The 16503-nt window shown below is 38.5% G+C and overlaps 1 protein-coding gene across 1 annotated transcript in view; it reads right to left on the bottom strand.

The window, feature by feature from the left end:
• Positions 1-16503, bottom strand: part of Ykt6 (YKT6 v-SNARE homolog) — a 139424-nt gene that overhangs the window by 6775 nt on the left and 116146 nt on the right. The window contains exons 7-8 of the mRNA XM_090373400.1: positions 6437-6502; positions 938-1039 (exon numbers count right to left, since the gene is read on the bottom strand). Of these exons, the coding sequence (XP_090229526.1) occupies positions 938-1039; positions 6437-6502 (168 nt within the window). The remainder of the gene's footprint in view (positions 1-937; positions 1040-6436; positions 6503-16503) is intronic.

Below are 16503 nucleotides of genomic sequence, written 5' to 3' on the forward strand. Positions count from 1 at the left end.
GTTGAAATAGGGCAGTTCTGAGCTTGGTTGAATTTAGATGTTATTTGCTGCACACATGTCCTATATTTCCACACAGTCCTCCTTAGAGTTCAACAGCTTCTATCTTGAAGTATTTGTTTTTCTGACACATTTACACTTTGAAATGTGGAAGAACCACTTGCCTTCTAGTCATTAAAAACCTTTGGAAACCATCTATGTATTTTGTTTCTTGAACTGCAGCTCCTGCTAAATGTGCACCCATAACTTTTCGAAGTCTGATAGATTGTGTTTTCCCCATTTCTGGCTTCAGATTGCTGCAGTTGAACAGTCTTTATTATCTTTATTACCCAACATGTAATCACCCCCAAATCAGAGCTTTCTTTGGATCTACGTGCATTTCTTCTGTCTGTTATATCCTGTCTTAATACAAAGATTTGTATTTTTTTTGACCTGTGTGTAAGACTAAAATAAAGGCTAAAAAAAAAAAGTCCACTACATTATGATCTTAACTAAACAGTAATAAACAATTTTTCATTAGATAATTAATAATGACTAAGAAAATGTCAGCAACTATATAAAGCATGCCATGCTAATAATGAAGATATGATACACCAAACTAAGTTCAACATAGAAACTTCTTTAGTGCAAATGTCACTTCTTACAGAGTATGGTACAAACTAGAACTTGTGGGAATAACCCGTTAGATGATGGGTCTTTCATACCTGCAAAGGAATTCGTGCCACAGAGAATTCATCAGCATGTGACCACCAACAAAGAACCGTATAGTAAGATAAGCCACTGGTACTTTGTGTATGCATTCAAGGTGCAATCTCAAATGTTTTAAATACTACACATTCAGTTTAAATTTAAAATGCTGTATCCAAATTAATACAATTAACATTTTCAGCATTCCAAGTAAGCAAGAGAATATAATAAATTCAGGGGAAACGTTACATACTGTTTTATAGAAAACTTTAGACTGGGAACTAAGATGATCTGATTTTGCAACTAAATCATCTAATTTCTCTCCTCGTTCAAGCACAGACTCAATGGTATTATGCTAGAAAAAAAATTTAATAAAAATACATTTGTATTGAAATATAACATTCTACAACACAAGTAAATTAAAAATACAATTCCAAGTTTTTAAAATTAAATATAAAATGGGAATAAGACTGTCAAAAAAGCAAATTAGTACTCTTCAAATATATATGGCGTCGTTGAAATCAATGTCGATATTTATTGAGGGAATGGTTCATTGAAATACAGTAATACCCCGAAGTTACGCGATAGGTGGGTCCGACGAAAATCGCGTAAGTCGAATTCGCGTAAGTCGGGGTACAACTTTGCATATAAATACATATAAATTTTGCTTAATTGGGACCAAGGACTAACAAAAACACTAGTTTAGAAGAAAAATATTAATAAAATTGCAGTTCTTTATACATATTAATACAAAATATGTATTAAAAAAACAAATGACTTACGTTAAAAAGTTATTTCGATGTCGATGGCTTCATAAAATCTAACAAATTCGTCTGACGACACAGCGCGTTCTTTTTTTCACGCAGAATTTCTTCGTAGCAAGCTAATAATTTTTTTATTCCTTGCTTTGTAGCTATAACGCGTTCTTCGTTGGAGTCTATGTTTTCTAAAATTTTTAAGCCCTTTACAATTGAGCCCTTTTCAATTTTCAACCTGTCAAGTTTGCAATTGTCATGTGCTTTTCGCCGTTGCTTCATTTAGGCCTGTAGTACGTGCAATATCACATGGTCTTTCATTTCGCTCAAAGCGTTTCACAATTTCATATTTTTTTCTCTATCGACAGAGGCGGACTGGCAATAAGCCTTACCGGGGAAACCCCGGTGGGCCAGTGTGATTTTGGCCATAAACCATAGTATGAGGCCACTATAAATTTTCCCGGGTAAGAATTTTTGACCCAGTCCGCCTCTGTTTATCGATAATTGCTTTTCTTATTCTCTCTGAATCTGCAGTGTCTTCACCAGGACGCTTCCTTTTTATTTTTAGGGAATAAAGCACAATTACAAAACGAGGAGGCACGCTTGATACGCATAAACAAAGCTGCGCGCATGTAGCAACTGAATAAACAACACCATAAAGGCAGAGATACACTATTAACACCTCACATTTCTAGGGGTTACTACCATAAAACAATAAAAATCCAGTTGCGTTTCTGCTAGTGGAATCTGTTATAAACTGGTAGTAAACTCGATCTAATTGCATTTGCGATTATACCGATAGCTGGAATTGTGTTGGTTTTTACGTTATTATGGTGAAAGTGTGTTTCCCCTTCACTGATATAAAAAACATAAAAGCAGCAAAGTTGAATTTTGTTCATCTTTCGCTCTCATTCTCCACCGTCGCACCGTATATCGATAACATATGAAAAACGACCTTGAAGATAGTGGGCGGCAGCGTTGCCAAACGAAAAAATCAGGAACCGCGTAACTCCGAGTTCGCGTAAGTCGGGGTATTACTGTACAAGAAAAGTCTATACTTAGTTTGAAGTAGGAGCAACAGGTGTTGCACAGATTAGTGAAGTTTTTGCTTCTAGCATTTTGCATTTAATACTAAATTTATGAAAAGCAATTAATTTGAAAAAGCTTACTTTAATTAGAAACATTTTATTTATATAAAATGATTTTTATTTTAATTATTACTACGTATCTGGATAATGTTACTTTTACTGTACATGGTTATCAATAAATCCAAAACAAACATTCATTGATTAAAATTTAGTTATGAATTGAACACTAAGAAACTCAATAACACTGCACAGCAGGAGTAAATGAATTTTATACAGCAATAAAACTGAAGCTGATCAAAAGAAATAACACAAAAGTTGTTTGAAATAAGCACCACGTGACAGGAAACAGGCTTTAACATGGTATGAGAAGGAATCCCATACATGTGCAAGTAGCACTCTTGTTTTTAATAGCAGCGGCAGCTTCATGGATGCAATTCAAGTAATCACGGTTGTTAACCTCTGGTGTAAGCAATTTGTTTCATGCAACCCCGCACATAAAAATCCAACAAATTATGGTCAGGAGACTGTGACGGCCAAGAAATAGGACTTCCGCAACAAATCCAGTGATTCCAGTAATGATCATTTAAGAACTTGCTGCCCAAAATGTGGAGGTACTCTGTTATGCTGAAACCACATATTGGCACATGCACATAAAGGAACAACACCTTCCAGACGTGTTGGCAATGTCCTCTGAAAAAACTAAGTAATGATCATTTAGGTAGTCAAGGAACGCGAGATGAATAAAGTTATCTCCTACAATGCCAGCCCACATGCTGATGCTACACCCCACTTGGAAATGGGATTGCTGAATGGTGTGATTTTCCACTGACCATGTATGGATATTTGTGCATGATGAATATCCCATCTCATGTAAATGTTGTCTTGTTGGTCCACAGATACTGACAAGAAAGTCAGGACTGTTATTATCTGATTAAGTATCCATAAGCAAAACTGCTTACAATGCCTGAACTTTCTGTATATGATGACATGCATCAGCCTGTGTTCATGCAGTGTGCACCAAACGAGGGTTTTGGGATGGCTCGTTCTTGCAACAACTCTTCACTTGCTGGTGGAGGGATTTAATGTCATTATATCCAGCACTTCTTTCTCTGCTTGTGTAGAATATGATCAGGGCTGGCCTCAGTCATGATGCCCTTTCACTATACTCCATTCTCACAAATTACAGTGGATTAGGATGTTGCCTTGTTGGAAAACCACACTGGTATTTAGTGGCTGCAGCTCTAGCATTTCCTCCACATACACAGAGAATGTCTGCATATTCTGCTGATGCTAATGCTCTTTTACTTGCCATACATGTAATGAAGTTACATGTACACAGCAGCCTTACACTTTCATCATGTGTTTTATAAAAAATACAGACATTTTGTTTAAAAATAACTAAATGCACAAGGCATAATATGTTAAGAGTAAGAGTTTAATATCTATATATCGGTGTAGATATATAGATATTAAACTCTCAACATCAGGTGTTATGCTTCTGCTCATACTCAATGTGCAAAGCACCCATGTTCTCTAAGAATGATGTACCCTGATGAATGTGTGCCTGTTGGGCTGCCTTCGGTGGGGAAATGGTACAAATGTGCAGCCTCAAATTGCATGCCATTGGCATGAAGTGCACGTCCACATACTCTGTTGCTGTAACCTCCTTCCATGTTGACTATCCTTTGACAAGTATTAGTATGCCTGCTACATCTCAGAGCAGTGAGAGAGGTGAAAGGGAGAGAATAAGCATGACCTAAACAAACAAGTCAGTGGTAGATCCCAACTCTGTACAGTTCACCTTGTTAGTGGTTGATTCCAACTAGAAATGTGCAATATCTCGAAAACGATTCACTTAAGGACCATGTTTAGTAAGCTTTTTTTTTTTTTTTGATATTGTAGTCTGTGCAGTTCACATTTAAATTACTGACCATAACTTTTGAAACACACACACACACCCTGTATATATATATATATATATATATATTTTTATCCATGAGAAAAACAAGTGTGTGGGAATAAATGAAATATCAGAAAATATGTAAATATGGCTATCTAATAGAAAAACAAACTCACAATGTGTTGTATACATGAGTGGTCAATAAGTATTTACCCTCACCTAAGAAATATTGAATTTGAAATAAAACATCTAGAACTACACATTTTCCCCATCTGTGGATAAGCTCTTTCAGGCCATGACTAGAATGCCTCACTTTGAGCAGAAAACCAACCAGCCTTCCATTTTATTAATTACCTTGTAACCAGTCTGAAATCTGAGGCCTTGTAATGGTTTCTTCATTTCAGGGAAGAGGAAGTTTGAAGGTGAGAGGTTGAGAGAATAAGGTGAGTGCAACAGATTTTCAAAGCTATGCCTGATTGCAAAGTCCACTGTGAGAGCAGCAGGATTGTTGGCTGGGAGACAAACACCTTTGGACAGCTTGCTACATCTCTTCAACTTGATAGACTCTCTTAACTTTCCCCAGTTTCTGTAGCACTTTTCAGTGATACTATTTCCTGTTGGGAGGTAATCTATAAGAATGATATCTTAAAAGTCCCAGAAGATTGAAAACATGACCTCGTAAGCATTCCATTCAACCTTGGGTTGGCAAAGATGAATGTTTCCATTGTTTGCACATCTGTTTTGTTTCTGGGTCACAGTAACGTACCCAGCATTCTTCCACCATCACAACTCGGTCAAAAAATCAACACACACATGCTCCAACAAATGTGTAGAACCTCTTTCCTATAGAGCTTTTGATGAGGTGTCAACAATCTTGGAACACACTGGGCTACTACCACCTTTTGCCATGTACAGGAACTCTTGCATTATGGTGCAAACAGACCCTTGTTTGATGTTCTTCATTTGCTATAAAATTTATAGTCACACACCTGTCTTCAAGGATTAGCTGTCCCTGCACAATGGCAATTGCACACACCAGCTGTCTTTTCTAATTTTTCAGTCTCATATGATCGGCAATTCTACCCACATACAGCTTTCATCGCCTCATGGATTTATTTTGCTTTGCAAATGAGGAAATTTTATAACAGATTGGACCTTCACCTACTCCAACATACCACTTCTCACTGTATTCACGGCTCTGGTCCAGTAATCCAAGGTTCTATAAAAGAAAAGAAATATACATTATGAGACTAGTATTACATATATACATTCCAAATCCCTAACTTAAAATATTTCCAGGTGAGGGTAAATACTTATTGAAAACCGCTCATAATGAAAATGTGTTCTTAACAGATCACAGATAATGCTTACCACTGTCTTTACTAAATACGAGGAGAGCCACCTAATAACAGTATTGAGCCTATATTAATAAATAAGGGAGGGCCACAATTTGAAAAGCATAACACAAACTTGACTGTTATCTCAAAGAAAAGTAAATTTTCCTTAATGCTATAAAAGAATTTCTGGAAAAATAGGAAAGCTGGTAAATGTGAACACTATGATATTCTACACTTTCCTCTCACCTTAGGAAAAAAAAAAAAAAAAAAGACATACTTATGAACTCCTCCTACTTCTTACATTTATATTCTTCATCTTGGAAATAATATAGTCACTGAATCCACTGCATAAATATCAGAGTAAATACATGTTTACATGTTGACTAATCTATAACTTGTCTAAATGAGGGTGAGGGCTTCAGTGTTTATTTCAGACACTTTCTAGCCACATGCCAGGTTAAAAGGTGGTGACTGTCAAATCCACTTCTCCATACAAGTGGATTAGCTGTCAAGAGGGATTTGGCCAGAGAATTAAGTTTTGCTGTTTCATAAAAGTTGTTTATGAAATAGTGAACTTTCCCAGATGTATCAGGATTTTCATAAAACTTGGATTTCATTTTTTTACAAACCCACACACATATATAATATATATATATATATATATTTACTTACCAATATTATTTTAGTCTCCTCCAAATCTGTTTGTATTCTAGTTATAGCATCAGCTTCTTTTGGATCCTATAAATAAATGTTTATTGAAACATTTAAGGTGTGTGAGAATATACAGTGACTTTGCATTGGCAACACCTACCTAATACATTGTGGAAGCCACCTTTTGCCTGAAATGCAGCCCATACATGCCTTTGGCAGAGACTCCACAAGGTTTTGCAGACATTACATTGTGCTACCCACGTGTTGCACAATGTATCCAGTAATGCCCACATATTGTTAAGGGGGGGATGGTTATAGTATTGAATATCCTTTTCCAGTAGGTCCCGAACATGCTCAAGTGAGTTTGGCAGCCAGAGGGGAGAGAGAGAAAAAGAATTTGCTGTCACATTCCTGAAACCAGTTGGCAACCTGTCAGGCCTTGTTCCATGGCACTCTGTCTTGGTGATAGATACTAGAATTGTCAGATACACTATCATAGTGGTTCTCAACCTTTTTTGCCCCATGCACTCTTTTCACCATATATCAGAATGTCATTTCCCCTCCAATATTGTCTGACTCAAAAAGGCTCCAAAAGCTGTGCATAAAAAACAAGAAAAAGTCAAATAACTATAAATGGAATATTTCCCCAGATAAAAAAGTGAAATATTTATCTTTATTTTAATATGTGACATCCAATAAAGTATGATGTCCTGTAGATTATGTACACTATCACAATTCTACATTCTGTAGAATTGTAGTTTGTAGAAAGATTAATATCCCAACACTTTGAGTGTCAATCTGTGGTCCCAATCCCCCCCCCCCGAAACCCTAAAATTCCCCTTGGTTGAGAACCCCTGCTGACTATTATCATGAAAGCATATTTGGTCAGTAATGACAAAGAAAAGTAGGTATTCTCATTAAGCCGATGGTTAACAGTGATCAGAGAACCCATGGCATGCCACAAAAACAGTCCACAGACCACAACATCACCACCTCTAACCTGCTGTACACCAGTGTGTATCCAGTTATCATGGAGTCGTGTTGCTTTCTCCAAATGTGGATATGGCCATCGGCATGATAAGTCGGAAATGGGATTCAGCAAACTAGGCAACAGATTTCCACATGTCGTCCAGTTTTGGTGCTGATGTGCCCATGCGAGGCACAGTTTGTGTCCCACAGTTAGCATGGATACCTGTGACAGCTGTCAACTGCAATAGCTTATATGAGCTAATGTCTGGTGCACAGTCCACATGGATATCTGTCTCCACGACCCAGTGCAGCGTAGAGTGGTTAGCTGTGCCATTGCATTGCATTACAAGATGAGACAAAGCTCTCCATGGGTGTTGACCACATGTGGATATCCGTGTGTGACCTTTGGCTGATTGTTCAACTAGTTACAAAAGATTCATGACACCACAGATTGGGAGGATTTAACCACTTGGCTGTTGTCAAAATACAGGCACCTCTATGCCTTGATCCAATCATTCCTTGTTCAAAGTCAAAAAGACCTCTATACTACTGACCCATTCTTCCTTTCAGGCACTCAAAAACTAATTGGCACGTATACAAACTACAATCTTATATCAGCTGTTCCCAACTTTGACCCTTCAACATCAACCAATCCATTCCTGCACAAGGGGGAGTGTTGCTAATGCAAAGCCAACTCAGTGTATGTATACAGTTAAGTTTATTGTTAAGCAAAATTTGTAATGGTAATAAATGCCAATTTGTTAAGTTTTTTTTAAGCATTAAAATTTTATAAAATATAGATAATAATAAAACACTTATTTCTGTATCTGTTATTTAAACTGTCATGAGATACATGGGTTGACAAATTTGTTCCAGATCTAGATGCTGCAGATGTAACATCCAAAATCCATCAACCTCAGACCTGGAGATGGCCAGTTTTTGGATAATAAATCTAACCAAACATGAAATTTTAAAATTCAAGCACAGATAAAGGGAGAAGTACATCTTCAGCATGGTCATCTTTTTGATAATTTTCTGAGTGATTATAGCTTTTTTTTTCCTTTTCTTTTTTTTTAACTACCTTATTTTATTCTTTTGTCCTTTGAGTTGTTGATTTAAAAAAATGTAAAATAACAAGGAAAAAAAATAAACAGAATGGGATATTTTTATAAGATGATTTTTTATACTTTTTAGGAATAAAAGTAAGGGCTTTGTAATCAGCTATATTGACGCTGAATCAGCATTTGACACAGTCAATGCATGCTGAGCTCCAGCTCTTAGAAAGCTACTTCATAACAGGTCATTGAAGCTCTTGGCACATCACAGTGAAATCATATAAGGTGCAGTTCACCATGCTTATCTTCCCACTGGTCAAGTAAAAGGATTGATCTCATCATTGACTGGCGATACATATCTCTGTCACAGTCAAACATAATTCTATCAACAGAGTTCTCATTGACATTGTATATCTTATTTAATTTGATCTAAAAATCAACCTTAGTATGTCTGAGGGCATGCTCTTGTTGAGACAGATGCACTAGGGCTGACTAGGGATCTATCTCCACGTGCATGCTCTTGTTGAGACAGACCCCTAGCATCATCCACCCTGCTCTTTGTTTTGTTTGTTTGTTTTAAATGGAATATCCAGTGCTCAAAACAGAAGGAACTGGAAAGTTGCTGGAGAGGCCTTCATCCTGCAGTGGATTGAAAATGGCTGATGATGATGATGATGAAGGTAAAGAAAGCCAACACAATCACAGAAAACTTACCAGACAAGCTCACTTCCCAATACCACAGTTTCTCCCTGCATTCTCGGTAAACAGATGGTGCATGTTATTGGTAGTAGCAGTAGAAGTCGATAACGATGTACTGATTAGTTTTTTTCTCATTATTAAAAGCAAATTATTGGAGTTCAGGAGTGGACTGAAATTTACTTACGGGTACTCCCTCCAAACCGCCTCACTCTTAGGGTGTTTATCCCCCTTCCCGCTGTTTTAAAATAGGAGAAGGACTTCTACTGCCACTACTGATAACATGCATTGTCTGTAGAAGTTGTTTTCCTATTTTAAAATGGTGGGAAGGGGGGATAAACACCCTAAGACTGAGGCAGTCTGGAGGGCATACCCGTAAGTAAGTAAATTTCAGCCACGAAGTCACTACGCTCAAACTCCAATAATCTGCTTTTAATTAATAATAAGAAAAAAATAAACAATACATTGATCACCTATGATCTGCACTGGTGGAAGAATACAGTTATCTGGAATAATTGATGTCAGACCTCTTTCGGATAGCCAAATTTTCCAGATAATTTTTCTGGTAAGATTAAATAAATTTAAATACATAAATAATTAAATTAAATAAAAAGAAATATATAAACCAATCTCGGAAAACAGAAACATCCATCCAGGCATTTTTATACAAAACAGGAAAAATTTTTAAATGCTCTCAGTTTTTTCAACTTACCGATAACGAGCCCGGACAATCTGTGCATCCTGGTGGCATTTGTACACACAGCAATTGTAACTCGCTCTTTTCTCATCTTAAAACTTGGTGCAGGTTTTAAAATTTGCTATAATTGAAGCAAACTTACTTTTCAAAGGACACCGCTGCTGATTCGTCTGCAGAAAGTTTCTCGCCTTGAATATCTAGTTCACGTATACAGTGTCTCAGTTTAAAGTTTTTCAGCCAACCTGTGCTTGCCTTAAAATCTTCATTACCTCTTAATGTTTGATTAAAATCCAATGCTTTTTCGCACAACACTGGGCCAGACACTGGTTCACTTAAACTTCGCTAAACAAAAAAATAAAGTGAGTGCACTCTCTAAAGCAGCATTTTCAGGTTTTGACATCTTATAGTAGTAGTAGTAGTGGCATGTGATGCAAGAAAGCAAATGTATGAGCTTATGCAGCATCAGCCAAAAAAAAAAAAAAAAAAAACACACTATTCCCTCCAAATGCCTGTCCAGTTCCTCCTTAAATTTATTCAAGCTATCAACTTCCACAACGACAGATGGAAGTTTGTTCCAGCAATTAACCACCCGCTGGCTAAAGGCAAATTTCTGCACATCTATTCTACATCTGTCTTTTCTTAATTTGAATTTATGCCCCCTTAGGTTCGTAATCTGAAAAAGTGGAAGGATCCCATCAGAATTCAGCGTGCTCAACCCATTCAAGGCCTTATATACCTCAATCAGATCACCGCACAGGTGCCTAGTCTCCAGCCACTGCAATTTGCAGAACTTAAGCCTCTCTTGGTAAGAGGATCCCTTCATTCCCCTCACCAATCTTGTTGCCCTTCTCTGTACCCGCTCAAGTAAATCTACATACTTCCTAAAATGAGGTCTCCAGACCTGTACGCAGTACTCAAGGCGTGGCCTGACCATTGCCTTATACAGAGGGATAATCACCTCCTTTTCCCTGCTAGCAAAATTCCTATATATCATTGACAAAACCCCATGACCTGCCCTGGCAGCCTGTCTGCATTGCTCAGAGAACTTCATATCTGACTGCACAATTACTCCCGGGTCTTTTTCATTTTCTACCACCTTAAGTGTAGTACCACACAGTTGGTACGTTTCTCTGGGGTTATTTCTACCCATATGCAGTACTTTGCATTTGTCAAGGTTAAACTTCAGTTGCCACTTCTTAGCCCATCTGCCCGAATTATCTAGATCCTGTTGCAGTAGTAGACTGCCATTACTGTCATTAACAACCCTACCAACCTTTGTATCATCTGCAAACTTCGACATTAAGCCTGATATACCTTCATCAATATCATTGATAAATATACAAAACAACAGTGGACCTAACACCGAACCCTGTGGGACTCCACTAATAACATTAGTCCAAGAAGAGCAGCATCCATTGATTACCACCCTCTGTCTTCTCGCACTTAACCATCCTTTTATCCATTGTAGCAACTTACCCTTAATACCATTCTGCTCCAATTTGTACAATAGTCTTCCATGCGCAACAGTGTCAAAAGCTTTCCTGAAATCCAAATATATGATATCAAAATTGTTTTTTGTATCCAGTTCCTTTGTAACCACATCATAATATCCTATCAAATTTGTCAGACAAGACTTTCCCTTAACAAACCCATGCTGTGTCTGAATTATTGCTGCAGTCTTGTCTAGATGATCCTGCAATGCATCCTTAACCAGCGACTCCATTATTTTACCCGGAACAGAAGTTAAACTAACTGGTCTGTAATTACTCGTGTCACCCTTCGATCCCCCTTTGTGAATTGGGGATACATTTGCACATCTCCAGTCCGTGGGAACCTCTCCTGAGTCCAAGGATGCTCTCATAATTATGGCTAAGGGTTTGCTTAGTTGCCTTGCCGCCTCCTTTAATATAACTGGATAGATCCCATCCACCCCAGGTGCTTTTCTTACGTTTAACTTCAACAATTTCTCTTCCACATTGCTCTCAGTTATTACAAGATCATTAAGCACCCTGCTACAATTTGATAACCTTCTGCCATTTTCAAACCTTAATAATTCCTCACGTGTGAATGTAGATGCAAAATACTCATTCAGTTTGTTTGCTATCTGAGCAGGATCATCAACAGTCGAACCATCGATGTCAAGTGGACCAATCAGATTCATCCCCTTCCTTTTAAAGTTTATATAAGTAAAGAAATCCTTGCTGTTTTTCTTAGCATCTTTTGCCAAGGATTTCTCGTAATCTGCCTTCGCCTGCCGAACCTCCTTTGTGACCTGATTACAGATTAACTTATCTGCCATAGGCTTCTGAGTCGCTTGATAATTTATATGCATCCCATGCATTTTTCTTCTCTGTTACGAGTCTCATTAGTTCATTTGACAACCATTTAGGCCTAAACCTTGAACAATATTTCTTAATAGGTATGAAACTTTTAGTAGCTTCCACGATTAATTCCTTGAATGTTTCCCACTTAGAATTTACTATTGGTAACATTGTCAGTTGATCCCACTGTACAGAATTTAAAAACTGTCAGAGACCACTGTACTCGCCTTTACGGAAGCAAAAACCCTTTCCTTTACCCCTGATGGTAATTAAATCTTTAAGTAAATCCCACGTCAGTACACTGTGATCACTGCCACCTAGTGGTTCTTTAATCTGCAAATTCCTAATACATGAATGATCACTGCTGATAACCAGATCAAGAGTATTACTTTCTCTGGTTGCCTCTCGAACATGCTGCTGCAGAAAACAATCATCCAATAAATCCACAAAAGTCTGACTAGTGTGTGAGTGCCCAACCACAAGTTCCAGTCAATATCTGGGAAGTTAAAATCCCCCATTATAAGACATTCCGATTTACTAGCCCACTCTATTTCTCTGTACAATTGTTCATTGTACTCATTCGAGTCATTAGGCCTATAACACACTCCTACTCTAATTTTTGCTTTCGCAGTGCTTATGTCACACCAAACTGACTCAACAGTGCACTGTTCATCTATATCAACTGGATGCACTTCTTTTGATTTTATATTTTTTTTATTAACAGCATAACACCTCCTCCCTTCCTATCCTGTCTATCCTTTCTGTACACATTGTACTCCCCAAATTCCAGTTCGGCATTCCTTATATCTGGGTGACACCACGTCTCTGATATCCCAACAATATCCGCCTTTGATGTCTTGACCAACACTTCAAATTCATCAAATTTATTTACTATACTTCTAGCATTGGTATACATGCAAGTATACATGCACCTATTCCTATTCCCAGCCACTCTAACACATCCCATATACCCACCTGTTTCAAGATGACTGACATCCGTCCCTGAAACCCCCAACACCCCTCGCTCCAGGTCGCTACTTATTCTAATAGAAGTTGTGCAAGAATCACCTTCACCTCTGCCTACGGCTACTGTTAAACTATTCCTGCTAGATCCTCTTTCACTATCCATAATTGACATAAATTCTGTTATAGCATTGGAATTTTTCTTGATGTCATAAATTGTTGAAGTCCCCACATTAAAATCTTTGGAGAGATTTCCTAAATTTTCACTTTTTCTAATTCTATTAATTAATAATTTCCATTTTTTGTTGCAATATTAAATGTTTTCTTTTTGTGCACATTTTACCATAAAGAAATTGAGAAAAATAATAAATCGCACAGTTACAGGCCGATATTATTCTTACTGAATCTGGAACTAACCAACCTAATCTGAAATTCACTCATGGTTTCTGAGAAAACCCAGTAGTCTGGTTTTTTCTACTTCACATTTCTGAAGGTCACAACCACAAAACAATAAAAACAATTTGCAGTTTTCAGTTTAATTCTGCGTTTTGTTTGTACAATGTTATAAACAGGTAGTAAACTTGATTTTTCACTTATTATAATCAAAATTCAATTTAGAAATGTGATCACTATAACCAGTCTTCCCCCAGTCTTCATCCTTCCCCAAAACTTTTGTCTTGCACAGCGTTTAGCCCTACATTTCAAAATCAAAAGAGAACATCAAAATTCTTGCCCGAACCTATTTGGTTTTTAAAACTCACTTTCACCGCACAGCCCCACATCGCGTACTATTAATACTAACTTGCTAAGTATCACTAATATCAACCTCGATTTATTTATTTATTATAATTATTATTATTTATTTATTTATTTTTTTTTTTTTTTGGTCCTAGCCACTGAAATCCCAGGAAAGTAAGTGGCAAGACCAGCCAGAGTACAAATATTGGTAACACCCGGCCGGCCTCCCTGTGGCAGGTATTGGTAACGTCGGGTCTCACTAGGGGCCCGGCGGCTAACAGGCCGGATGAACAATGGGCACAACAAACTACACAGTACATATCCCATACACTTTTAAATCTCTGGCTTGTCCGATACAGAGAACATACGCGGAGATGGGAGAAATCCCAGGTGCCGTCAGACCCCGAACATACCTAATACCTAATACAACCAGAGCTTAAAAATACAGAGCTGCACTGCCACGATAAACAGGATTGCCTGGCGAGACTGGGAATTAAAACAACGAACAATGAAGCTCTATTACAAAGCAGCATTTCTACCAATTGTAACCTACAAAGCAGGTGCATGGTACAAAAAGGCTGGCACTGCTGTCAACCTACGAATCCTAGATTCTATACACAGAATAATGCTCCTCACTGCCACCTGTGCCTGCAGCATGGTGAGCACTCACACCCTACAAATCATCACTGGAACCCTCCCCATAGACCATGAGGTGGTTAGGAGAGGCACTCTACGAGCTTAGTAAGGGTAATGCTGGCATGCACCAGGACTCTGGTGCAAACCCAGGGAAAAACCGTGCGGCAGAAAAAAGAAGGCTTCAGGCATGGCAAACGTGGTAGGGCACCTCTACAAAAGGCCGGATAACCAGGAAGTTTTTCCCCAGTGTGGACAGATTCCAGCCAAAGCTCCCAACTTGGTATGCACCAGGTCTATCTGCAACTTACCCGCTCACAGGACATGGCGCCCTAAATGCCAAACTGCACTGGGAATAGCGGACGATCCAAACTGCACCTGCAGCGAACAAGAAACGTGGGCTCACCTAATGTTTGACTGCCACCAATATGACAACCTCTGCTGTCAACTTGAAACACTCCCCCAAAGACCAGGAACAATATATCCTGGATGACAAAGAATCATACACAGCCTTCACTGATTATGCCCAGGAATTATTCGCTAGGCGTCGAACCATACAATCTCAACAAATGAACCCGCAACCCAATCAAAGCGCGAATGAAGACTCAGAGACGGAAACTGGATAACATGAAAGAAAACTGCAGAGGAGTAACAAAGCAACACTATATTATGACCAGAATTAAGCCTGCCAGGTCAAGGAAGCTGAAACACCATCACAAAATGTGACTACACAGTTCTAACAAAGAACATCTACATTTGAATCTAGAGGAAACAGACGTGGAACTCAACTGCATGAAAGACCACAATCCTGGACTGAACCAGTGACCGGATTGAAACACACCGATCTAGACCACACAGCCTCACTGCCAACACACCTTGTTGGTGATGAATTGAGCACTCTGACCTGATTCCTTTTAATTCCCTTCCCTGGTGGGGAGGGAGGAGATACTGTCTCTTCAATCTCCCGCCAACCCTCTCTGCACCTGGTGGGGGCATGGGCATGCCCGACTGATCATCTAGGGGCACCTTCCCTATTGCCCCCATACTTCTACCTTTATCCCCCCTACTCTATCTGTACTCAAGCGATGCCCCACACACCCAATCAAATTTTGCTCAAAGTATAGTTTTGACCTGTTCATTCTAAGCGATAACTCAACAATCAATGATACATGCATACAAATTCAAATTCATTTTTTTTTTTTTAAGGTCCTTGCCACTGAAATCTCAGGAAAGTAAGCGGCAGGACCTGCCATAGTAAATCTAAGTCTACTGGTTTCCTGGTCTGCCTCCCCAGGGCAAAAGTGGGGCAACATTGGGCCTCAGTAGGGGTCCAGCGGGTAAATGACCAGATGAACAATGGTACACGACAGGCACTACTCATATACAATGTCCATACACTTTTAAATCTCTGGCATTTCCAGTCAACTGGTGCACCCTTAATGAAAGCAACGCAGAGATGGGCGGAACCCCTGGTGCCATATGACAACAACACACTTTATAACCAGAGCTTACTATACTACCGTTAATATATTTAAAAAAAAAAAAATCAGCTTTCAAATTATTCTGGATAACTAATGTCCTAGTGCATTTGTTGCCACAGAATCAGACATCCTTATATTGAGCATGGTTCACCGCTGTTAGGCCTGTTTAGCTGTTGGAGGGGATCATATGGCATACTGATGTCATGTTACCATATTTTCGAGCATCTCGTATTAACTCCTGTAAAGTGACCTTTTTGGCAATCTTTATACCCTATTAATGTTCCTTATAGCTGTCCATAGTTTCATCACAATTCTATGGTACACCACCATACCAAATTTCTCCCACCACAGCCACTTAGCATGAAATGATAATTCATATGACCCACAAGCACATAACCTCTTCTATGTTATTAGCTAAAATTACTATTCCCAAGGAGATTCCTTCTACTCCCACATATACTTCTCTTCATCTACTACCTTCCTCCAATATTCACGTCTCAAAGGCTAGCCTCCCACCTCACCTAGGCAAGGCATG

The sequence above is a fragment of the Mastigoproctus giganteus genome, chromosome 5 (genome assembly GCF_048544385.1).
Source record: "Mastigoproctus giganteus isolate SK-2022 chromosome 5, ASM4854438v1, whole genome shotgun sequence".
Taxonomy (NCBI): Eukaryota; Metazoa; Arthropoda; class Arachnida; order Uropygi; family Thelyphonidae; genus Mastigoproctus; species Mastigoproctus giganteus.